Source organism: Triplophysa rosa, linkage group LG13 (assembly GCF_024868665.1).
Source record: "Triplophysa rosa linkage group LG13, Trosa_1v2, whole genome shotgun sequence".
In the NCBI taxonomy this organism is placed as follows: domain Eukaryota; kingdom Metazoa; phylum Chordata; class Actinopteri; order Cypriniformes; family Nemacheilidae; genus Triplophysa; species Triplophysa rosa.
The window spans coordinates 11,682,265-11,707,341 of NC_079902.1; the positions used below are offsets into that span (position 1 = coordinate 11,682,265).

Below are 25,077 nucleotides of genomic sequence, written 5' to 3' on the forward strand. Positions count from 1 at the left end.
ACCTTTTTGACTGCCACCAATAAAGTCATTTGTTTAGCTTAAGATCAAAATTTGTACTAGTAGTTTATACGATTAATTTCACATTGTTTTTTAAATCTCGTTAAAAATGAATGAGAAAATACATCCAGAATCAAGGCTTTGAAGAATGATCATCTCGATCTATAGCGCAGATTGATTGACAGATGTCTAGCATGTGTTGGTGGAGGTGATGTGAGGGAACAGGGAGAGTGATGACAGTGGGATTTCTGTGCTAATCCTTGCCCACTATAATTAACCCTGACTGTTATCATCAGGGAAAGCCTATAAATGTAATTGATCCATAAGCTGCTGATTCATCCCTCTCACAATTGTAAGGGTCCAGATGCAGGCAGATTCAGCTGTGCAGATAATCTAGTAAGCAATTGTGTGATCACCAAACCCTGTCAATCGACCAACAGGCATAAACTTGGTTTAGGAACTGAATTTGACATGAAGTTGTTAATGGTGATGCTGCTAGTGTGTGGTTGCAGAGACCATGTGCTGCTCTGTGTGGATCAGCTGGGGATTGAAGTAGCAACAGCAGAATGCAGATTCATTCATTCCCTCTCACGCACAGAACCGTTCAGCTAATCAGTTTACGAAAGATCCCCCAGCAGAGCCGTGAACACCTTGCGAATGTTTGTTTGTGTGTGTATGAGAGAGCACAGACTTAGTGATGCACCAAATAAAAACACTGGGCCAAAACGGAAACATTTAAATCGGAAATTGTAATTAAAAACTCCCAATTTTACTAATGTGATAAAGTTGATGTGATGACAGCCACATTTTTTAAATATTTGATTTATGGCCAACAATGTGCATGCACATCTCAAATGCAAACATGCGATTGTGCTTTTGTTTAACCGCTTCATTTATGGCATTGATTGGCATACGAAATATTTTATTGCGTAAAACATTGGTGCACCCCTAGAAAAGACCGCTCAACTGTGCATGTACAACTTGATGCATGTTTATGCAACATGGCCAAATACAAACTGCCAACCATGCACCCCTGCAGAGCGCCTTATATCTGCACACAAGTGGAGGGCTTCGGCACGGGCTGGGTCTCTTCTCTAGGGTTACCTTGGGCGTCGGATCCTTCGGCAGACAGGGCCGCGGCGCTCTTGCTTCTAGCTAGCGAGGCCTGGGTGGGTGTGAGCAGGCGACTGAGGACAGCGCTGTCCACCGGGGCGGCCAATGAGCGGCGAGCTACCCACACACGGAAACAGAGCAGACCAAAGGAAAAAGAGACGGAGAGGTTGAGAAATAAACACAGGGGAGGAAAGAAGGAATGACACCAATGTGATTTCAAATGCAAGAACACAAAAACGGAGGAGAAAAGTGATTGTGCTTCAAACGTAAACGGCTGATGTAAATCAAGGTGAGACTCTTAATGCTGGAGAGACAAAAAGAATATTAGTGAGGAAGTGCTCAGGACCAGGGCTTGTTGAGGAGAAAACAACAGGGAGACATAAAGCCAAAACTATAAAGTAACAAAGTGAGTTTTTAGATTCACCAGACTCAAGTCAAATGTTTGCTTTCGGGTATATTGATAATAATCCGAGTTGGCCTTTTAAATACATTAATGTAAAATTAGAGATTTTAAAAAATTTGACTGCAGTCTGGTGGTCTGTACTACAGTTTTACAGAATGCAATTTGGTGAAACTGAGCCATGATCATTCAGTTGGCATACTGCAAAACTGTGGTGGAAGTCTCAGGTATAACAAGCTCAGTTACAAACCCACACTAGAAAAACAGAAAAGGAAGACGTAAACACTTGATGTCTCTTTTGAATGTTTTGTTTCCCTTTACCCCTTTGGCACTATATGGATGCACTTCACATTTGCGACTTGTTGTGAAGTGGGGCGAGGCTGTTTATTAAGAGCTTCTGATGGTGGGGAGCTTTGTAATGAAGAACTGCTTTTAGTAGCGTGACCAAAGGAAATGATGGTATCTAAACGAGAGTGCACTCTGGAATGGCCCAACGCCAGTTCAGGAGGTCCTTTAAATAGATTTTTAATGGTTAGGAGTCTAAACATGTCCTGCATTCATTTGGGTGTTAGGAATAAACATGGCACAATAGCGCAGATCACTTTAAAACCAGGCAACACTGTGTGTCTGTAGAACAAGTCGAAACAAAAAAACAAAAGACACACACAAAAGGTCACGGCACCAGGGGCCAAACGCCTTTGCTAATGTCATATGGGTAGAGAAAACAACTCGGTGTTCAACACAAACAAAAACACACTGTATTGAGATAAAGAGCTCATTTCTGAAGAGCAGGTCAGTGAGAGTAAACTCCCTGACAGAACAAAAGCAAGAAGACAAATTAGAAGATCAAACAGCGACACGCATCGACACATGAGAGAACGGGTCCTTTTCAAAAAAGCATTCGCATCAGCAGACTGTTACACTTCTGAATGCATGAACATTTGATGCAGTGTGAGTAAAACAACAAGGCAGGCAAAGAACACCGAGCAAAAGACCACAGATTACACACAGATCAACCCCATGCCCCTCCCACCCCACGTCTACAAGTTTTGTTTGTAGAGTCTCGCCAGTAACAGAACAAACATGAGCAGGACAGGTTGGTGAAGCGTACGCATTATGCGCTTATTAGTAAACGGCGCACAAACACGTGTAATGACCCAGTCGGGCCGTATGCACCTGATTCGTTGGCCGTGGTTTTCTCTGCTTTGGTGGCGGGCTGTGTTTTAGCCCCTACCCGAGAGAGGGAGGAGCTTCGCTTCTTCAGGATTGGGCCTACAGACAGTGGACAGGGCAGTGTTATACAGTATATTAAATAAAAAACAGGGCTGCATCCGTCTCTGAGTATGCACGTGCTATATTACAATACAGTGCAGTGAAAGAATGCATGGACATTTTGAGAAAAATGTAGCTCGTCTCTGTTTTACAATCATGATGGTATTTATTCTAGGTCTCTCGAAACACGATCACGAACACGACAAGCATGTGTAAGCTTGCTGTCTCAGCTTAGTAAATTATTCTATTTTCAAAAATAAAGGACTTTCACTGCTCATATCCTTGATAGAAGAGATATAGATCATAATATGTCGATTCTCAGGAATATTTGAATGGAGGAACAGCAATTGAGGAGGTTTGGGCACCTGTCTTTTCCACCTGAGGCTGCTTATGCGCTTCTTTAGGGACCTGAGGGGCATTGCTAGGCAACCGGTTGAGAGATGAACTTCTCCGCTTTGCACCTGAGGGACAAAAGAAAGCCGAGCACCTGAATCAAGCATGAGAGTTACACTCGATAGACCATCGTAAGAATAAACCATCCCCCGGAAGAGCTCTCAAACCAAGGAAATGAAGGTGGTACTCCAACACAAACAGTGGTTTTTTTGTCATGGCCGACTGCTCCTGAAAAGGAAACTGTGGGGGGGAAACGGCAAGTCTGCAAGAATCATACACTTACAGCCTATTCAAATCAACACAATGCTGAGATTGCACTTTAGTACCATCAGGAATGAAGACAACAGGGAGAGACATCTGTGTGAGACATGTGATTGGATGTCATTTCCAGCATTAAAAAGTGTGTGGATGGATGTGTCTAATTGAACTATATTTAGGACTGTGTAAGTGACTCAATGTCAGATCCTAGATAAAAGAAAGGCAGGAGAGGGCAGGGTGGACACTTACTTTTCTCGGGAGAGTTAAGGAGGGTGGCAGAGGATGAGGAGAGACGCTTGTTGATGACTGAGTCAGTCTGTTTCAGGTTCATAGTGGAGGTAGAGCGCTTGTCTACAGGGGAGGGCAACACATACACACACACAGACAGACAGGGAGTGGAATTAGTGTTATATGGACCAGACGGGGGGTTTGTAGATGCTAAGCTGTTGTTAAAGCCAATACAAGCTGGTTTACCTACATTTTAGAGACTGAGCAGCTGAACGTAATAAACAAAAAAATGTTGAATATGCTAAACAGCAAAAGCTACTATGAAGCAAAGAATTGGCCTCCTATATGTGTCTGTAATAAGAATTTCCTATGCATAAAAAAAAAGTTAACATGCAACCTTCTAAGTAAATGTTGCATAAGCGGGAGTAATGTCAACAACACAACAAATGTTACCCTGTGAAATGTTATTTACAAAGGTATACGTCATCAGTATTGAGTAAGAACTATTCTAACTAGCAGACCATAGGGAACCCAGTCAAGAAAGACAGACATAGTTAGTAAACATTCAAAAACTCAAGAATCAAATAAATCCAAACAAGTAGTGACAGTCAACCATCAGTCAAATCGACATGCATTTCAGTGCAAGTACTATAAAGAGAACAGTCTTGTAGAACTTTTAAGTGCAAGTGAAAAAAAATCCCTCTATTATTATAAACAAGTCAATGTGAAACAGCCAGTTAAGCCGCAGAAGGTTTGTGGCACCAGTCAGATTAGTACATGTACGAGTGAAGATAGAGTGGACAGTTTGTGTCAAGTCACGCTGTGGGCAGGCAAGCGGTATAAACCACCTTGTGACGTCTGACTCCTGGGCGGCTTGGAGACTGGAGAGGCAGGGGAGATTACTATAGCAACCGGGGAAGAGGTGGAGCCACTGTCAGTCTGTCCTGTGGGAGGGGCAGGGAAAACAGGTCGCTATCGGAAACAGACTCTCTCTCACCATTGAGCGAGTAAGGGTGTGAGAATGGTGGAAAACCAAAACTGCCAATGTGCGATTTCAATCCCTGAGGAGTTTTACAAGTCATACCTGCACATATTGGTAGCCTATCTACTTTGGCAACAAGTGAATCAATGCTGTTCATTTTCTTGGAAAGAAATGCAGTTGAATGCAACAACAGGTGCTGCCCATGTCTGGCTTTTAGAACAGGCACCCATACCGTTTTTGTTGTCTGAATCTGAGAGTCCACCCCAGGACCACCTCTTCTGTCTCTGCTCTACTCGCTGGCTACGCTCCAATGTGCGTCTCATCACAGCCTCATAGTGTTCCTGCACATACACACACATGCTTTGTTAGACAAATAAGAGCATTTTACATCCTTTAATCTGTTTGGCAGTGGAACACAGTGAAAGTTAAAGGGGTCATATGGCGGAAGTACGTGTTTTTCTGTGTTTTTGGTGTGTTATAAATTGCCCATGCATGTATTAGACACGTTAAATTGCACAAATGAAAGTGTGGGAACGAAAGATGCATTCTATCTAAAAGCGAATGCTCAACCAGACTTGCCTGAAACGCCTCGTGTAACCACACCCCGGCGAATCTACGTAACTTCGTAACATGATTTGACTAAGACCGCCCAAATCTATGCGTAGTTAAGGTGGGCGTAATTGTAAATCTCATTGTATCGCCTGTCAGTAAAATTGCTTTGGAACCTGATGTTCCGAATATGGTAAGAGGTGTTACATTTCTGTGAAATGCTTGCAGTATTTGACCAATCACTACGCACTGGTGAACTGGCCAATCATAGCACACCTCGCTTTTCAGAGCGATGAGCTTTGTAAAAAATCAGCGCGTTTCAGAGAGGCGGGGCAAAGAGGAGATACAAACATGCACGGTATGTGGAAAATACAGCGTTTTTTAAACTTTAAATGGTGTATACACATTGCGTTACATCTAAAACAAACGATAATATTCGTTTTAGCCGTGCAATATGACTCCTTTAAGGTTAGTGTGGGTGTAAACAATAAAACAGTCCATGATTCCACCATCTTTTCCATGTCAGAAACAGAACAGGTTACACATGACACCTGCTGTGCAACCAGAAAAATTTATGTGAATTATTTAAACCCGTTCTCCACATAATAATGTCAATGACGCTTTCGAAACATAGATTTACACTGTCACACTCCTCTTAATGGAATGTAAACACAAATAATTATCATTGACATAGCATTTTTCTAAACATCTGTCACTAAGATGCCAATGTTTCATGTTTGTATGTAGAAATGTTGTTATTTTTTAGTTAGGCTGTAACCATATAGGACAGTAAAAAAGCTCAGGTTTTGGATAAGAGCTATGCTGTCAAGTGTATACAAACAAGCATGACAAGACTACTCATGCCGAAAAGTATTTATAGATTTCATTCATATTGTTACATACACAGTTATACGTACAGTATAATACAACTTGCAGTGAAAAGTAAGTTTGGTCTAGTAAGCTAAACAAAAAACAGAACATGGGATTTGTGCATGGGATCATGCCTGCAGAAAAAGCCTTATGGCATTTCATTATTGCAGGGAGGTTGAAGTACATTCTGCTGTTTTAGGTCACAACGTTTTACCTTTTCTTCCTCTAATTTCTGCTTCCTCTTCTCCTCCACCGCAGCTCTCCTCTGTTCCTCCTTTCTCCGCTGCTCATCCAGCTTCTTCTGCTTCTCTTCCATCTGTCGCTCCACCTGTAGCCGGGTCTTGCGCTCTCGCTCCAGGATCTGGGAGTCGCGCAATGCTGAAAAAGACACACAAGATGTGTGTAAGCAAGTGCGTGTTTATTACTACAATACGTGTGTATATAAGAAAATGACTTTGTTTGTTAAGCCCTTTTTACCTTGTTGTTTCTCTTGCTCTTCTCTCCTCTCTTTGGCCACTCGGATTTTGTCGTCTATTCTGAGGGCTGCCCCATCAATGACTGACAACACAAACACACAGTATTACGTCACACCACTAGTGTATCAAGTGAAATCTGAACACTTCCTGTGCCACAAAAAGGCTCTCGGCCGATTGCGGCAGTATCTGATACACCGATAATCCTCTTGCATGTTTTTACAGGAGGATCAGGTTACACATTCTGCCATGATCCCAGCACACCTGATATAGCATTAACACACAATCATGTGTGCGATGGCACTGAAAAGAAGTGCCTTAGTGTAATGACCCTACTAAGAGCAGAGGTGGTCACGTGACAGCATACTTTTCACATAAACAAATCATGGGGATATTCCAGAAATGATCCAATATAAGGATTGCTTTAAAGCAGTGGTTCTCAAACTGTGGGACGCGTACCACTAGTGGTACTTGAAGAGACCCCAGGTGGTACGTGACACGACAGAAAATTAAAAACTCTATATATTCATTTACATTTCGTGTTTTAAATACAATTTTAAATGTTTAATACATGATAGATAAATACGGAGTACATCTCAGCCTATGTGCAATTTTAGTATAGTTGTATGATTATTTATCATTGGTCGATGTAACTCAGGCAGCTCAAACAGAGCGGGAGCAGACAGACACTTGTGAGTCTCTCACTCTCTCTCTTCCGTTGGGCTTCTAATGTATTTCTGCACTTGAACCGCTGTTTAAAGCTGTTGTTATTGCTGTAAACCGCTAATTCAACTCGTGCATGAATCAACTGGAGGTAAAATCAATGAAGCGCGCGTTGCAATTTAGTTTTGATGCACCGCTTTGACAAGAGCTTTGCAGTACAGTGTGAGTCTCTGTTTGTTATATAAACAGCTGTTCTCTTGATGTTTAGTATATTTTTTATCTTCTGTGTTAAACATTCTTTCCATGTTGTCTGTTTTTAACCCTTTAGAACCTGAAGCAAAAAGAGGCTGTTTTCACACATTTTGTTTCACAATGTGCCATCATCATGTGCAAGGTAACATTTTTTTTTCAGAAAACAAATGTCTTTAAATAAATTAAGGTTACTGAGCATTAGTGTGTGTTGTGAGTTTGTAAATATAATTTAAATAGTTAAAAATAAAAAAAAACATTTTTTTTACTGATTTTTATTTAGCAAATAAAAAAACGAAAGAATCTAGCACTTCAGACATTAAAAATATACTGTAGTACATGCATAAAAGTCTTTTTAGTGTCACTCATGTACATAGTTTTCATTCATGAGCCTTTTTTACCCCAGTTCTCTGGGTGCAATTTTTTGCACTATTCACTCAAATGTGGTGCTATCCGAAGCAGTTCCTGTCTAATTGCAAGCACAGGCCTGATCACACACGTTTCATTGTCAAAAATCTCAATCATCTCTTCTGTTGTTTATCTACTCTTTTCCATGTCTTGTTTGCTGATTTTATTAGAGCGCTCCACGAAAACAGCAGCTCCGTAACTACCTGTTCATATTCCACGAAAACAGCAGAGATTGGCTGACAGAAGGCAAAACATTGCCATAATATACCAAATATGTTCAAAAAGCACAGTTTGTCTACTTTTAGGAGCAATTCGATTTTTTTTGATGGTTGCAGAGTTACGGTAAAATTAATAGAATTGGAGGACAAGGTGTATCTAATCATGAGGCAAGATTTACAGTTCTACAATTAATTTGTGTTTATTCATATGATTTTCTATGGTGGTCATTAGATGGTATTTGGAACAACTCATTTTATTAAAGGTGGTTCTTGATCTGAAAAGTTTGAGAACCACTGCTTTAGAGAGAAGGAGAAAAACATGAAATTGATTTTAAAATTTGCTCATTTAAAATATGCCTTGTCACATGTAAGCGGCATTTCTTATTATTTTACAGCTTTAATACAATATTTACAAAAGAATGCCTGACTACTATTGAGACAAAAAACTTTCCTTTTGATTTCATGCGTACTTGCAGAATAAGAGAAACAGGCAGTTGGTAACACAAAGACTATTGTTACCTGGCCTTGTCTGGCTCTTTGTTGTGCTGGCTGGACCTGTAGGCGTTGGGCTGTTCCCTGCCTGACTGCGCCGTTCTTCTGCCTGCGCCTGCGCAGCCGCAGCTGAAAATGCCACAAAACAAAATGCACACAGATTAATAAGCAGCAGCACCACAGCAGTAAAAACAGAAAAATGGCACAAAGCATGTCTAGAGCATAGTTAATTTTAAAGAGACCTCGTGTATGAATGCTTGATTCTTTGAAATCCTATGGATTAAACTTCCAGCACAGCACAATGTAAGTGGACACAGATGAATGTAATTTTGTTCATTACAATATTTGTTGGCAAGACTGTTGGGCAAATATGACATGATAAACAATGTTTGAGTCAAATAACAATTCTGTTCTACTCCCATATTGCTCAACATAAGGCCGGAGAAGCGAGGAAGGAAGGATATGGAGAAATTGTGATCAACACGTTCATATGATTTTTTTAACCATTTTTAACTCCACTGAGCATCTATGCAAAAGGATGAAAAAGGTTGTTTACTAAGGAAGCATCACGTGATGTCTAAAAAAAACTAAATCCTGCTGATAAACCATTAGCTGATAAGGGGGCAACACTTGGCACATTGTACTGGCTAAGAACACAAATCTCTCTAGCAGTAACTTCAGTTTAGGGCTGAAACGATTCCTCGAGTAACTCGAGTTATTCGAATACAAAAAATCACCGAGGCAATTTTTGTTGCCTCGAAGCCTCGTTTAATCCATTTAACTACAGTACACACGGAGCACTGCGTTTCCTCACGGACCGTTATTACTGACGCACAGCCCGCTAAACTCTATTCATGTTTCAGGGCTCTCAAGTCTCACGCATTCACCGCCAGACACATGCATTTTAGTCTGTTCACACGCATGTCTCATGCTGATAAATAAGTGATCGCTTATTGAAATGGTGAACTGCTATTTTACTTGGTTTTAGTCTATTTTGCGAGTGAAACTTGTTTTCCGGCTGCATTGAGTCCATCAAACTACATGCGGACGCCGAATCCTGTTATTTACACATGTCATCTGTCTGTTCTGCGTGTCTGAGTGAATGAACTGCACAGTTTAACGTGCTACACGCGTGATGCTCATGAATTTGTCTGCGTCTGTACTGAATGAGCACATGAACTTAATCTCCAGAGTTGCTCTCTTAAGAGTTTATTTCAGAATATTTTACTGAGTGAAGCTAACGCCCTAAAAAATAAGCGTCTTCCGACGACCTGCCAAAATAAAAGTCAGATTAACTCGGTATTTTTATGTGGACAAATATATTACTATTTAATAGTAAAAAAAGAAACTAAAACTAATTTAGATAAACTAAATGCATCATGCATAAGCTGAAGTTAGTTGTTTACCTTTGAAATTATTCTTTCTATTTTTATTAATGTTTCTTATTTATACATTTGTATTAGGCCTATATTGCATTTGAATGTAATATGGCAATGGAATGTAGTAAATGGGTTTAGTTTTCACAGATATGAATTCGTGCAATTTCAGCAATAAATATGTACATTTTTCTAAAAAGGAAACAAATTAGTTGTTCATTTTAAGAGACCTGTCTTATTTTCGCTTGTATATTTAGTATTGCTCTTTAATAAAGAAAACATACTTATTATCCGAATACCCGATTAATCGATGGAAAATCAGTAGAATACTCGATTACTAAAATAATCGATAGCTGCAGCCCTACTTCAGTTTAAATCCACTGATTTCTGACCATTATGAATGTGTTTTGTATGGTAAGCACTTCTCGTAGAGATCTTGTGTTCCTTTGTAGGACTGAGAGCTGTGCCCAGAGCCTAGCATGATCTGCGCATAGAAAAACTCAAACACAGCACAAAAATATGATGGAAAAATGGCTCCACAGGAAATCTGACAACAGTAAAATGAGGGGGTTATCGGCTGGGGGAAACTTGCAAAACTAACATAATGAGCTTAAACTTTAAAAAAGCTATCTAGTCAGCACAGATGGAGTACAAAAACATCAGTGAAAACATAGCCTAAAGCATTAATAGAAGTGTCATGGGCTGATTGACTAGATGTCTAATAAATGTCAACATCAGAAATCAAGTGTGGTTTTAATAAGACTTCTTGATGACAGAATTTTCATTTTTAGGTGGAGTATCCCTTAAAGACTATAATAATCTGATTTATGAAATACCAACATGGTCACTACAGCCAGCTGAATGTTGTTTACTTGTTGTGCATTTACAGAGAAATGTTTTTAGTTCAAATAGAGGGTTTATTATGAAGAAAATGCTATATTCTCATATGCATAAACATGTCAGGTCAGAAGGAGGCTGTTATGTCTGGGTTGTCAGACTGGGGGGTTTTATATAGACCGTTTAATCGGACGGGTGCGTCTGACCCCCAGTTAACTACCGGTTTGTGTTTGGCTAGTGTCTAATAATCAAACTATTTATATTTTATTTAATTTATGTACAGTAACTCGGTTTCTATTGATTGTTATCAGAAATAATATACAGGCACTCTATTGTTTGTGAACATGTACAGGAAGTTCAGTTGTTTATGTTGTTAAGATGAAACCGTCTATAAAGGCAGGCAATTTGTGCTTTTGGTGAGGGACAAAAAAGACAGCATTAAATGAGCATGAGATAATAAGAGACATTTCAAGACTTTGATGAAAACATAAGAGCTTGTCCAAGACTAGTGTTGTCAAAAGTACCAGTACTTCGGGTCCAAGTCGGTACCTAAAAATAAAAAAGTTGTCGGTACCTAATTTTCATAAGACCCGGTAGTACCGACGTACCAGGTCAACCGGGTACTGATGCTCTGTCTCATAGGTTTGTCAGTCGGAAACTTTTTATAGACGCAATAAGACGTGATGAGCGGATAAGCGCGGCTCCGATCCACAAGAGATGCGCACAGAAATACTTCAGATTCAAGTCATATCACGAAGAAAACTAACAGAGTTTCAGAGGAAGCATCCGGATTTAAGTTAACAAATTCCAGCGGTAAGTTTCAAATTCTGTTCGCGTTTGCATTATGAATGTTGTATCATATGTTAAGTTAAAGGTTACGTAAAATAAACGTCCCCGTTTGCGTGTTAATTTGTTAGCGCCAATTAGGGCTGAACGATTAATCGAAATCGAATCACAATCGCGATGTGAGACGTTGCGATTTGCTAATCGCAAGAGGCTGCGATGTGGAAGCGATGTGAAAAATAGCAAACGCGTCTGTTCCAAGCCCGCTTTGAGTGGCATTCTTGCTAACCAACTGAGTGAGCGAACCTCCGTTATGCCTAATCAGCACTGCCCCAGCCAACTGCATAAACGTCCGTCATTAAAAAAACAAACAAACAAACACAAGGCAGGAGAGAGTGTGCGTTATTATGGCATCTGCAGAGTCAGATCGATCATATTAGGCAAATAAATATTAAAGAACCGTCCAATTCATAAGACCGCACACACAGCCTGTGTCATACTCGCACGTCTCTGCCCCACGTTGCGTGTCTCCTGCATCTCGCGGACGAGCCGTTTAAACTTGACGCGCACACATAGCCTGTTTCATACTCGCGCATCTCCAGCATCTCGCGGACGAGTCGTTTAAACTTGACGCGCACACACAGCCTGTTTCGTAATGACGTTTATAGTACTTGAGTCCGGCTCCACACGGGCATCTGGCAATATGGACGAGGCTTGACGCACGCGCGCACCCTGTGTCAACTCACGCCTAGCTCCGCGTTTCAAACAAATGTAAATTCTATCTAACTGTTTTGCTAATTTCACTTGGATGAAATTAAACATTCAGCACATTTTCTACTTGTTTTAAAAAATCCCACATACTTAAAAAATAATAAATCAGCCTATGTAACTATGTCACTAATAGTGTACACTGGTATTTGGATTCTATTGGTGTGATGTAATCGGGAAGTTGGGAACCAATTGAACAACAGTAAGCCCTATTTGAATAATGCCCTAAACACACTACAAAAATGAATTTTGTAATGGTTTTAATGGAAACATTTTTTTTGTTTTCTTTGAGCAGGGTAACTATACCCATACTGTGCTCCACACAACAATATTGAGCTGAAGCTTGAATTAGAAAAGTTAAAATCGCAAATCAAATAGCAATCGCAATGTCTGTCAAAAATATCGCAATTAGATATTTCCCAAAATCGCACAGCCCTAGCGCCAATGCTAATCCAGTCAAGTGTCCTTATTAACCATTTAATGCTTTTATAACTGTAATGGGGTAAAATAAATGGGAGGACAGGATGGGGTTTACAGTACCTATTTTATATAGGCCTATCTTAAATCTATGTGCTAGAAAACTATCATACTAACTGTATGACTAGCAATGTGTATGTCTTGGATAGATAACGTTAACTCTATTAGGTTTAAAAAACCACATTTAAACTAAAGAAAAATATATCTGTTGCATTTATTATTTTAATATACAGTTACCTTAATGAAAGTAATCTTGTGTAAATGCAGTATAAAAACTGAGGTTTGTTCTAATATTGCATATGCATGTTTGTTCAGTCAGTTGACTTACTGAAGTTTATTCTATTTGTCTTCTACAGCAGCAGACTGAGGAGGATGTTCATCAGCATGAAAGACCCCAGTGAGCACACAACAGTTTCAGCAACAATTAACTTATACTTCATGTATACAAAAATGGCATTGCTTTCTATACATTTATATTAACAATGAGCTTTATTAATAAAATTGTGTTTCAATTAGCATGTACTGGTGTTTTGCTTTGGTACCGAAATTGGTACTGAGAACCGTGGAATTTTACTGGTATTGGTACCGACTACTGAACTTTTGGTACCGTGACAACACTATCCAAGACTATTTGAGATCACTTCTGCTGTGGTTTCTGTGTGAAAGTCGCATAGCAACTGTTGCCGAGAAATAGTCAAGGCTGGGAGCAGACTGCACAATCATTAGATGGCAGGACATAACCTGCCCCACTGGCACAGGATTACTGCACCACAGCACTTAACTCAATGATGCCTTAATCCGCTACATGTTCAGAGGCAATAACCGCAGGCATCGTGCCCACAATATACACATTTCTGTCTGTGTTATTACAACACAACACATTGTACCTCTCAAACAGAAACTTCAGCCTAAACCCATTGGTTTCTGCTCATTATGTGATAAAAACAAGTGAACAGATTTAGAAATTGTTTTGCTTTTGCATGTCCTTTGCTTAAAAATAGCCAGAGCTTCTACTTCGACCAATAAAAGGCCCAAAACACCAGGCTGGGTAATTCCTGCTGAAGTGAAAGTACCATCCTAATACACACCTGCACCAGATGCTTCATTACAGTAGGTTTAAATTGAAGGCATTTAGCGTCTCTTTACTGGCTGAAATGGTTGAGGGTGACCAATAAGGAGGAGAGATCCATGTGAATAGCGCTCAGGCCATAGTCCATCCAACCCACTGAATATGCAAACATCATCTGAGTCATACTCTGAACCTCACACTGTGGGCTCTACAACACGTGGTATGCAAATGAACACCGGCCCCATAATGGACACACACAATGGAGACATTCTCTAGAGCCAAGACCTTGCCTCACCAAAGCAAATACATTCGTGATATAAAGACAATGAACGTAAGCTCAAACTGACCTCAAAATGTTCCTCAATGCAACTACACTTATCCTGCATCTGTATAGGCCAATAAAGTGACGTTTCAATTAGGGATGTGCGCTACGACTAATTTGACAGTCGTTTAAATGAAAGTTTTTTAACAGTCTAAAACCAAGAATGGCCCAGAAGGCAGTCCAAACACTTTGCGTAGGGCCTATGTAATACATTTTAAAGACTAAAGAATGTAGGCTATTAATCAAACTGTTCATATCCAATATTTAATGTAGCTAAAACATGTGTTCCACTTTCCTTACATTATGATCATTAATATTTCTGCATTTGCTGATACACCAAGGCTCTCTGGATCATTTTAGAGGCTGCAAGGGCTTAAAATATGTTTGCTTAGGGCTTATAATATGTAGCCTATACAAAATCCATTTTATTTTCTCCTTTAAGTCTGTTTTTTCTGACTGTAAAAGTTCAATAAAAATTTTGTAATCAAATTAAATTAAGTTTTAGTAAAAGTGTGTCCATTACTAGGGATGTAACGATTCACCGTGAGCCGGTTGAAAATCGATTATAATGTGTGACGATTCAAATCGGTTGAAGTGTGAACTGAATCGCAATACATTTTTTGAACAGCAGGGGCTGCTATTTTCACTGCAAACCTAAACGTGGCCATGCTGATATTTCTTAAATGCAAAAAATTGAAGGAAAGCACAGACAGTATTAGTTTGTTTATATTAAAGAGACCTTATTAATTTGTTTTAAAATTGCAGTTTAGTTTTTGTTATTTGAAATAAAACATAATTTTACTATACAAAGAAACGTGAAGCATTTAAGAAATAATGCAAGGGAAGTTGTTAATTTCTAATTTGTTTCAACTCAATTTGTAAAAATAAATCGTGAGTAAATCGTGAATAAATCGCATCGTGAGATCAGAATCGTGAATCGCATCGCATCGTGAGCTGAGTGAATCGTTACATCCTTATCCATTACACTGAAATCATGAAACTTAAAATATTTAACAACAATTAATTAAAACCTTTAAAAACGAATGTTTCATTATTTGTTTATTTAAATGAAAAAAAAACATTACTTTTTAAATTATGTCGCAATTTAAGTAGGTTATAATTAGGGTAGGCCTATAGCCTATCAACAAACAAGATAGCCTACATTATATCATGTTTTTATTATTTAAAAAAGCAAAGCAATGTGTGTAAACAAAGCGAATTGAAAGCAAAGGACAAAAAGTACAGAACGAGCTACAGAACGCATTTGATCTCGTGCAGAGCGAATGAAAAAGCCGCTAATAAAGCATACTGCCAGCTGGCATACTTTATGCCAGCTTTGTATGCCAGTATCGATAACGTCTCGCGGGCTGAAATGTCGCGATAAATCGCCATATCGATTTTTTTTCCCACCCGTAATTCGGAGATACAAACATTGCACGGTATGTGGAAAATACAGTGTTATAGAACCTTAAATCGTGTATACACATTGCATTACAACTAAAACAAACGATAATATTCGTTTTAGCCGTGTCATATGACCCCTTTAATCAAAAACAAGGTCGGAAAACAGAATCCAGAATTGCAGCTGGGTGTGAATTAGGGCTGTGCAAAAATATCGATACATGTAACTATCGCAATTTCCGATAGTGTATCGATAGTGATACCTCTAATATCTATATATTTTTTTTAAATCATGTCATATACATACGGCCAAAAGTAAGTGGAAGCGAGCATGGCGAAAAATATAAGAACGCTTGGAGCTCTCAGAGCTGATGTGTTGTAGTGTTGGGCGATATTCAATATAATCAAATCGTTCTATCGCCAGCCTGTGGATCGCCGATACACGATAGTATCGAGGGGCGGTGCAATTACGCATTTATCTATGACAAGCTGGATTTGTGGACAAAAACAGAAGCTATGTGTCTAGAAAATGCTCATGTGTGACTGCAATTAGCATTCTATCAGAGTTTAAGTTCAGTGCAGTTGGCAACATTGTTACTTACCACCGCAACCTTTTAAACAAGAGAAAGTAAACTATTGCTATAAGTCAATATCATTCATCCAAATGCGTCATTGATGCGCTGTTATTACTTGATTGCTTTTAAACAATCGTTTTAAACCCTCACGCGCATAGCAATTCCTGCAAGGAAAAAACCCAAGCCGCGCGCATCACAAGCTCTCTCGTGCACTGAAAACTCAAAGCCTGCACATTATAAACTCTCTCTGGTGTGAGGAAAAGCCTAAGCCGCGTGCATTGTAAGCTTTCTTGCATGAAGAAATGTGCAATGCAAAAATTGCAATGTTTGTAATATTGATTTGCAACATAAGTATATTGGCAAACAGCCAACTATCGTCTAGGGCAGTGGTCACCAACCCTGCTCCTGGAGATCAACTGTCCTGAAGATTTCAGCTTTAACCCCAATCAAACACACCTGAACTATCTAATCAAGGTGTTCAGGTTTGCTTGATAATTACAGACAGGTGTGCTGAAGCAGGGTTGGAGCTGCAGTCTGCAGGACGGTGGATCTCCAGGAGCAGGGTTGGTGACCACTGGTCTAGGGAATCAGCTATCGCCGATAGGTCTGAGGATCGTCGATACACGATAGTATCGTCTATCGGAACAACCCTAATGTGTAGGTGTGCTTTGGTTTTCAAAATAAGTAATGGAGTAATGAGTTATATAAAATAATGCTGTTTGTAGGCTTCGCAAGTCATGACACAAGTCACTTGGCTACTGCAGTGCATTAGACAAAAAGTTTATTAAGAAAAGTAACAATGACATGTATTGTGCTTTCACGGATGTGACACCAGCACATTTACAGCACGGATGAAGCAGGGGTTTTATACTGCCCATGTTCATTGTTTTAACTGTAATGCACCACAACAGCCAAGTGACTTGCGTGAGCCACCTTATTCCCCTGTGCTACCCACTTGAGGGGCGCAATCCACAGTTTGAGATCCCAAACCTCTGATCTAAAGGTCCATGCATCACACATCATGGCCACTCTGCAGAGGTAAGGGATGTTTTTACACTTATCCTTACAGAAAACCCCCGGTGGTGCACAGCATGTTGTATTTCTAGCTCTACTTCTTACATTTTCTATTTAAAGTACTGCAATATATCTCAAATGTGTATCGTATCGAAATACATAGAAATATATTGTATCGTGACCCATCTACCGTGATATGTATCGTATCGGGAGGAACTTGCCAATACACAGCCCAAGTGTGAATGTGCTCAAAAACATGTTGCCTTTTCTTCCCTGACAAGTGTTCCGCACATGCAGCTGACAAAGGAAAAATCCTATCCAATGAAGTGTTTTCTGTGTTAACTTCTGAGAGAACGTCAGCTTTGGTGGGTGGAGTTTGGAGGAGAGACGTGAACTGAAATGGTTGTCAGTCTGAATTGCTTGCATAGATGTTTTTTTTTTCTTTAAATCATTTTGCAGTGTAGCCTATAATAATCCAACAGTTTTCGTTTATTCATATTTTTAATTTATAATGTTGAATGACACTTTTTAATGAAGTGTTTTGTTGTAGGGGTACAGTACATTCTATCAGCAGTCAGTTAGAGGCCTAATACAGGCGATTCAAGAAGGGAGAGGGGACCATTTTTTGTTTTAATTTAGCCTACTTGTTTTGCTCAATTTTAGTTAAAGTTATATTGTATTATATTGAAAAGCAAGACATAAAATAAAAAGCACATTTTGACCATTCAGTTTGTGCAATAGTGAAAAAATTGGCTAAATAAATAGAAGAAATGCGAAAAGCCATGTTCGGTATTCGGCCAAGTGTTTCATTTTTATTCGGCTTCGGCCAAGAATTTTCATTTCGGTGCATCCCTAATTGCGATATATTGCCCAGCTCTAAAGGAAAGGTAAGTATAAATATGCCATGTATTTCTATAATCATATATCGCCCAAACACAGAGGATGCCTACCCGACGAACCCAATGAAACCTCAGACCTCCTTTCCTCTATTCATATTCTTGACTGCTCACCCTGTCATGCATAAGGCATGGAAAATGTCCTATTGGGCAATTAAACTGTGCTGAAATAGTGGGATTATAACAACTAGTCCTATTAAAATAATCTAATTACTAAATTCTGGTGATTGGCACATAAATTGCTCCTTTATGTAAAAAAAAGATTAATCCAATGATCAGACATGACAAAACTACAAAAAGGTGTGCTCTATGGACAAATTAACATGCACAGAAAACATATAAAGTACCAGTGGTTCCCAGAAGGAAACAATGCACTGTGCCACACAATGTGCCATGATGTAATTAAATTTCAGATTATCTGCTGTCAAAACACAGTTATCATATCACCTTTGGTCCTGCCATTATTCTGCCTTCTGTCACTTTCACAGACACAATCTAAAAGCCATTCTGCTGTTATCAATATTTAAACAAATGACTTATAACTTATCATTTTTTATTTTATAGTTGCATCATCCACTGTATTCTGACAACAGCTGCCCCGTTCAGATGACAAGATAAAGCAGTAAACAAAACCTCATTCACTCTGTCTAACAGAACACAAAGAGCAGTTATACAAATACCAACACTACGCTCTCTATGTCCTGCTATGCACGACCAAGAAGAGCCCGGAGTCAGGGAGAGTCGGTCCTCAGTGGGGTCCTGTTACTGTTTGCCTCCCTCTCTGTGCAGCAGTAGCAGCCTGTTACTGAGACAACAGGAAGTGCTCAGGGGCAGAACGAAGAACGTGTCTGCACTGTCCAATTATTAAGGACACAGCTGTGACTTCTTTTGCCCTCCCTCTCCTTGCGCAATTACATTCACAGACAATGCAGTTTGTGTACAGGATTAGTGAGGACACCTGGGCTATGTAAGCCTGGGCTATTTCAAGAGCCAGAACGATGCTGACAATTGTGGACAGTAGGTTATTCTTGCCCCCTGGAGGCTAATGATAGTAGATTTTGAGCAAGTGTGCACCCATAAATACATTTGACTCCTGCTGCAGTTCCTGACCAAAAGTTTTTTGCACATGTTACCTGTGTCCTAGCACCTGTAGAGCTGATACAAATACAGGTCATTTGCTTTACAAATGTGCCGGTGTCTCTAAACGCTAAAGAATGCTGTGTACCCCTGAGACCACTCAGAGAGCACGAGTACAAGAATGACAGCCCTAAATCTGTCAGCCCGGAAGGATGACTACTTCTGTTCTGATAGACAAAGGTGCTACCTGTTTAATATATACTATATTATAACAAAACAGCTCAATGTTATTTCTAGCGATGCACCGATCCGATACTCTGGATCGGGGTCGATAAGGGACTTTTTTGCTGGATCGGGTATCGGATGCATTAAGCGATTTTGCGTCCGCGATGCGCATAACTTCTGTGTCGAGGATACGCATAGGGTTGGGAATCGAAAATCAATTCCAATTTGGAATCGGAATCGAAAGGCTAGGAATCGGATCGGAATCGAAAGGAATAGGAATCGGATACTTGAGATTAAAATTTGAATTCCTCTTATCAATTCCTGTGTGCATATTTTCAGAAAAGTACATGCGTTGCATGATCTGCTGATATCGCAATAAAAGCCCTTATGAAAATTATCGATATTTATTACTATAGTAAGCATAGTTTAGCTATAGAATTTGCATTAAAGCACAGGAATCACAAATTAACCATAGTTGCATTACAGTAACTGCAATTTAACCATGATGTAGTTCAACTATGATAATACAAATTGTAATAAATCAGAAAAGGTGTGTTTCTATGTTTAAATATACACAAAACGGTGCTCATAAATATATATATATATTTTGCAAACAAGTCAATAAGCAGGCTAAATGACCATACAGGTTGATATCTAAATGTTTTACTTCAACTGTGGAATCGAAACTGGGAATCGATAAGAATCAAAATCGATAAGCAGAATCAGAATTGGAATCGGAATCGATAAAATTGAAACGATTCCCAACCCTACGCATGAGCGCTTCTCTGCCACTCTGCATTGGAGACTTTTATACGGTGATAGTTTTGTGCAATAAACAGAGATAATAGTGTTTTTACATTTACTTGAGTACATTTTTTAAGTATCTGTAAAATGAAGTTTTTTACTTTGTAAAAATGACCTCTCTACATTGTAAAGCATATATCATACTCCAGTTTATTTCATAAATACATTTTTTTTAACTTTAATACAGTACTTAAGTACATTAAAAATCCAGTACATTTCTACTTTTGAAAGTAAAAATACTTAAGTAAAAGAATGTGATAGATTTTAATGTAGGCCAACTCAATGATTAAAAGGTTAAAAAGCAACATTTATTTATGAAATGCAGTGGAGTAAAAGTATGATATGCTTTGGTTTATAATGTAGTAGGGGTGTGACGAGACTGAGTTCACGAGAACAAGATTTTTAGACTTTTTTTAAAGAAACCCTCAATGGTGAAATATGTAGGGGAAAATAGCCTATTATTCACCTTAAAAATACAAAAAATGTAGGCATTATAAAATCAACCTGTATTTTATGAAACAAATTAAACTTCTATTTTAATGAACTACATTATGGAGTAATAAACAATATGTAAACACTGCAAAATGTTTTGTCACAAACTCAACTGACAGGCAGTAATTGCACAAAAATTATGCTTTGTTTTCTTAACAGGTGCAGCTTTTAGTAAAGAGCTGTGGTTGTTTTCTTTATATGCTTTTTGCATAGTGCTGGTGTTAGCAGAGGTGGCAATCATATCAATCCTCCTTCCTCCACTGACTGAACCCTCACAGCCTTCAGAGAAGCAGTAAAAATAACTAAAAACATACATCATGTCTTATGCTAACATACATTGCACATGTGTAAGAGACAGATGGTCCGTTTTTGAAGAGGTTTGCCTGTGAATGCATCTAAAATTACGTAATGTAGGGCTGGGGGATGTGACGATGTTATCGTATATCGCCGATGTCTCGCAAATATCCCTATACCAGACGATGTCGCAATTTAAGTAGCCTACAAGTTATAATTAGGGTAGGTCTATAGCCTATCAACAAACAAGATAGCCTACATTATATCATGTTTTTATTATTTATAAAGCAAAGCAATTTGTGTAAACAAAGCGAATAGAAAGCAATGGACAAAAAGTACAGAACAAGCTACAGAACGCATTTGATCTCGCGCAGAGCGAATGAAAATGCAGCTAATAAAGCATACTGCCCATATTAGCTCATTTATAGAACATAGGCTAAACACTCGAGTCCGCATGTGATTATGATGTTAATATTATTTTACATGTTCTTGTTGAGGAAATGCAAGCATTATGCTCGGATGAAAGTTGGCTCAATGTTTGTGAACAATAACTCCGTCTGAGGAATTTGCGCAAACTCTGCAAGGGCACACAGATAACAGTGCTAAGCGATCATGCTTGTTCAAACGCTTTTTTTGTGATAAACATTATAATAAAAGACATTTCAAATTTCCAAGTTCTGTGAATCTAGAAGCTGAGACATTTGTAATCTCAGTTTTATTGAGTGTGCTCAAGATGCATTCACCGCATTTACAGCTCATTCTGCCATCAAATAAAGTCAATCCGTCTTTCATGCATTTTAAATATTAAAATATTGATATTTAGTAAGTGTTTACATAACTGTATGTAGCTTTAGATCATCATCTACTTTTTCGTTTTATGCCTGCATTCCACACTTCCATCCGCATTTTCCACATCGCGTCAATAACCCAATACAGTATGGTTACGCATGGCTCCAGTGAAATTATTATTATGCAACTTGGATATGACATAGTTTGCGTAAAACCTACCCATTTTCCTCCTTCAGAACACCCCCACGACTCGTCTTTCAAGTGGTCATTTCTGAGCGTGCTGCAATTGGCACAAAGGAAACGTATGCTAGATCTGACCTAAAATTAAAACATTTCGTTCCTGATACACTTTTAAAGACTATTCATAATTATTTTATCAAACATATTGTTTCAGTATGTAATTTAAAAGGGTTTTAAACGAAACATTAAAATGAAAGTCATTTATATTATGACATTTTGTGTAATTTTTTCGTGTAATCGACTGTTGTTTTCAGTGTCGACTAGTAGGAGCTTACCGTTTAAACGACTAGTCGATTAGTCTCGCACATCCCTAATTTTCATATGCCCAGGCAGTCAGTAACAGTGACAGAATTTTGGAAACGCAGTTTTGTTTGGTCAGTTGAATGTGCTGCTGTTTTCTTGCCGACCAAGAGAAAGGCGAGCTGCGTCGGCAAAGCAAAACCTCACGCTCGCGGGGCTGTACCGGCAACATTTTTCTACTGCATAAAAGCTATGGTTTATCTACGCGCTTTACCTGATGAAAGAAGTCACTGCAACACTGGTTTGAGCGTGTGGCGCGCCTGTGTGTGTGTGCACGCGTACCTGCGTGCATGTTTGTTTGGCACTTGGTGGGTCCGGAACAAATTTCCTCCCAGTACGTATCCGCAAATTCATCGGCGTATGACATCAACGTTAGGGCTGTGCAAAAATATCGATACATGTAACTATCGCAATATTATTTTTTTTTCGATAGTGTATCGATAGTGATACCTCTACTATCTATATTTTTTTTAAATCATGTCATATACATACGGCCAAAAGTAAGTGGAAGCTAGCATGGCGAAAAATATAAGAACGCTTCGAGCTCTCAGAGCTGATGTGTGGGTGTGCTTTGGTTTTCAAAAAAAGTAATGGAGTAATGAGTTATATAAAATAATGCTGTTTGTAGGCTTCGCAAGTCATGACACAAGTCACTTGGCAAGTCACAGTGCATTAGACAAAAAGTTTACTAAGAAAAGTAACAATGACATTTATTGTGCTTTCACGGATGTGACACCAGCACATTTACAGCACGGATGAAGCAGGGGTTTAAACTGCCCATGTTCATTGTTTTAACTGTAATGCACCACAACAGCCAAGTGACTTGCGTGAGCCACCTTATTCCCCTGTGCTACCCACTTGAGGGGCGCAATCCACAGTTTGAGATCCCAAACCTCTGATCTAAAGGTCCATGCATCACACATCATGGCCACTCTGCAGAGGTAAGGGATGTTTTTACACTTATCATTACAGAAAACCCCCGGTGGTGCACAGCATGTTGTATTTCTAGCTCTACTTTTTACATTTTCTATTTAAAGTATTGCAATATATCGCAAATGTGTATCGTATCGAAATTAGGACTGCACGATATTGAGAAAATATGCAATATATATATATTTTTAATATTGCGATAACTATATTTCTTGCGATAGAACATTTCCTAGAGAAATGCTATTTTTTTATTATTTATATACATGTAATTATCATACTCAAATAAACAGGTAATATACACTCACCTAAAGGATTATTAGGAACACCATACTAATACGGTGTTTGACCCCCTTTCGCCTTCAGAACTGCCTTAATTCTACGTGGCATTGATTCAACAAGGTGCTGAAAGCATTCTTTAGAAATGTTGGCCCATATTGATAGGATAGCATCTTGCAGTTGATGGAGATTTGTGGGATGCACATCCAGGGCACGAAGCTCCCGTTCCACCACATCCCAAAGATGTTCTATCGGGTTGAGATCTGGTGACTGTGGGGGCCATTCTAGTACAGTGAACTCATTGTCATGTTCAAGAAACCAATTTGAAATGATTCGAGCTTTGTGACATGGTGCATTATCCTGCTGGAAGTAGCCATTAGAGGATGGGTACATGGTGGTCATAAAGGGATGGACATGGTCAGAAACAATGCTCAGGTAGGCCGTGGCATTTAAACGATGCCCAATTGGCACTAAGGGGCCTAAAGTGTGCCAAGAAAACATCCCCCACACCATTACACCACCACCACCAGCCTGCACAGTGGTAACAAGGCATGATGGATCCATGTTCTCATTCTGTTTACGCCAAATTCTGACTCTACCATTTGAATGTCTCAACAGAAATCGAGACTCATCAGACCAGGCAACATTTTTCCAGTCTTCAACTGTCCAATTTTGGTGAGCTCGTGCAAATTGTAGCCTCTTTTTCCTATTTGTAGTGGAGATGAGTGGTACCCGGTGGGGTCTTCTGCTGTTGTAGCCCATCTGCCTCAAGGTTGTGCGTGTTGTGGCTTCACAAATGCTTTGCTGCATACCTCGGTTGTAACGAGTGGTTATTTCAGTCAAAGTTGCTCTTCTATCAGCTTGAATCAGTCGGCCCATTCTCCTCTGACCTCTAGCATCAACAAGGCATTTTCGCCCACAGGACTGCCGCATACTGGATGTTTTTCCCTTTTCACACCATTCTTTGTAAACCCTAGAAATGGTTGTGCGTGAAAATCCCAGTAACTGAGCAGATTGTGAAATACTCAGACCGGCCCGTCTGGCACCAACAACCATGCCACGCTCAAAATTGCTTAAATCACCTTTCTTTCCCATTCTGACATTCAGTTTGGAGTTCAGGAGATTGTCTTGACCAGGACCACACCCCTAAATGCATTGAAGCAACTGCCATGTGATTGGTTGATTAGATAATTGCATTAATGAGAAATTGAACAGGTGTTCCTAATAATCCTTTAGGTGAGTGTATATTCTACTGATGTAATTAAATCTAATTCAGGCTAAAAAAAACTATCGAGGAAGAGGCAAACATTTAGACTTAACACTACAGTGCGTGTTCAATTCAACAGGACTTTTATTTTGATGGGTTTTCTGGGAAGGCTCAAGTTTTTGTGTTTGCCAATAGCTTCACTCAAACAGTAAAACTCTCGTAAAATAAAATCTCAGAACAACTCTGGAGATGAAGTTCATGTGTTCATATCCTCATACAGTGCAGACGCAGATAAATCCTCGACCATCACTCGTGTTGAATGTTAAACTGTGCACATAATTCACTCAGACACGCAGAACA

At 39.3% G+C, this 25,077-nt stretch overlaps 1 protein-coding gene across 9 annotated transcripts in view; it reads right to left on the bottom strand.

Annotated features, from left to right (window-relative positions):
- Positions 1-25,077, bottom strand: part of map7d3 (MAP7 domain containing 3) — a 113,689-nt gene that overhangs the window by 8,303 nt on the left and 80,309 nt on the right. For 2 of the 9 annotated variants that reach the window (XM_057349055.1, XM_057349054.1), the window contains exons 2-10: positions 8,593-8,694; positions 6,540-6,620; positions 6,277-6,440; positions 4,876-4,984; positions 4,510-4,605; positions 3,683-3,784; positions 3,148-3,243; positions 2,687-2,782; positions 1,102-1,227 (exon numbers count right to left, since the gene is read on the bottom strand). In XM_057349055.1, coding sequence (XP_057205038.1) covers positions 1,102-1,227; positions 2,687-2,782; positions 3,148-3,243; positions 3,683-3,784; positions 4,510-4,605; positions 4,876-4,984; positions 6,277-6,440; positions 6,540-6,620; positions 8,593-8,694 — 972 coding nt within the window. Of the gene's footprint in view, positions 1-1,101; positions 1,228-2,686; positions 2,783-3,147; positions 3,244-3,682; positions 3,785-4,509; positions 4,606-4,875; positions 4,985-6,276; positions 6,441-6,539; positions 6,621-8,592; positions 8,696-25,077 lie in introns of all 9 variants that reach the window. The other 7 variants (XM_057349059.1, XM_057349058.1, XM_057349056.1 and 4 more) reach the window with 6 other exon arrangements.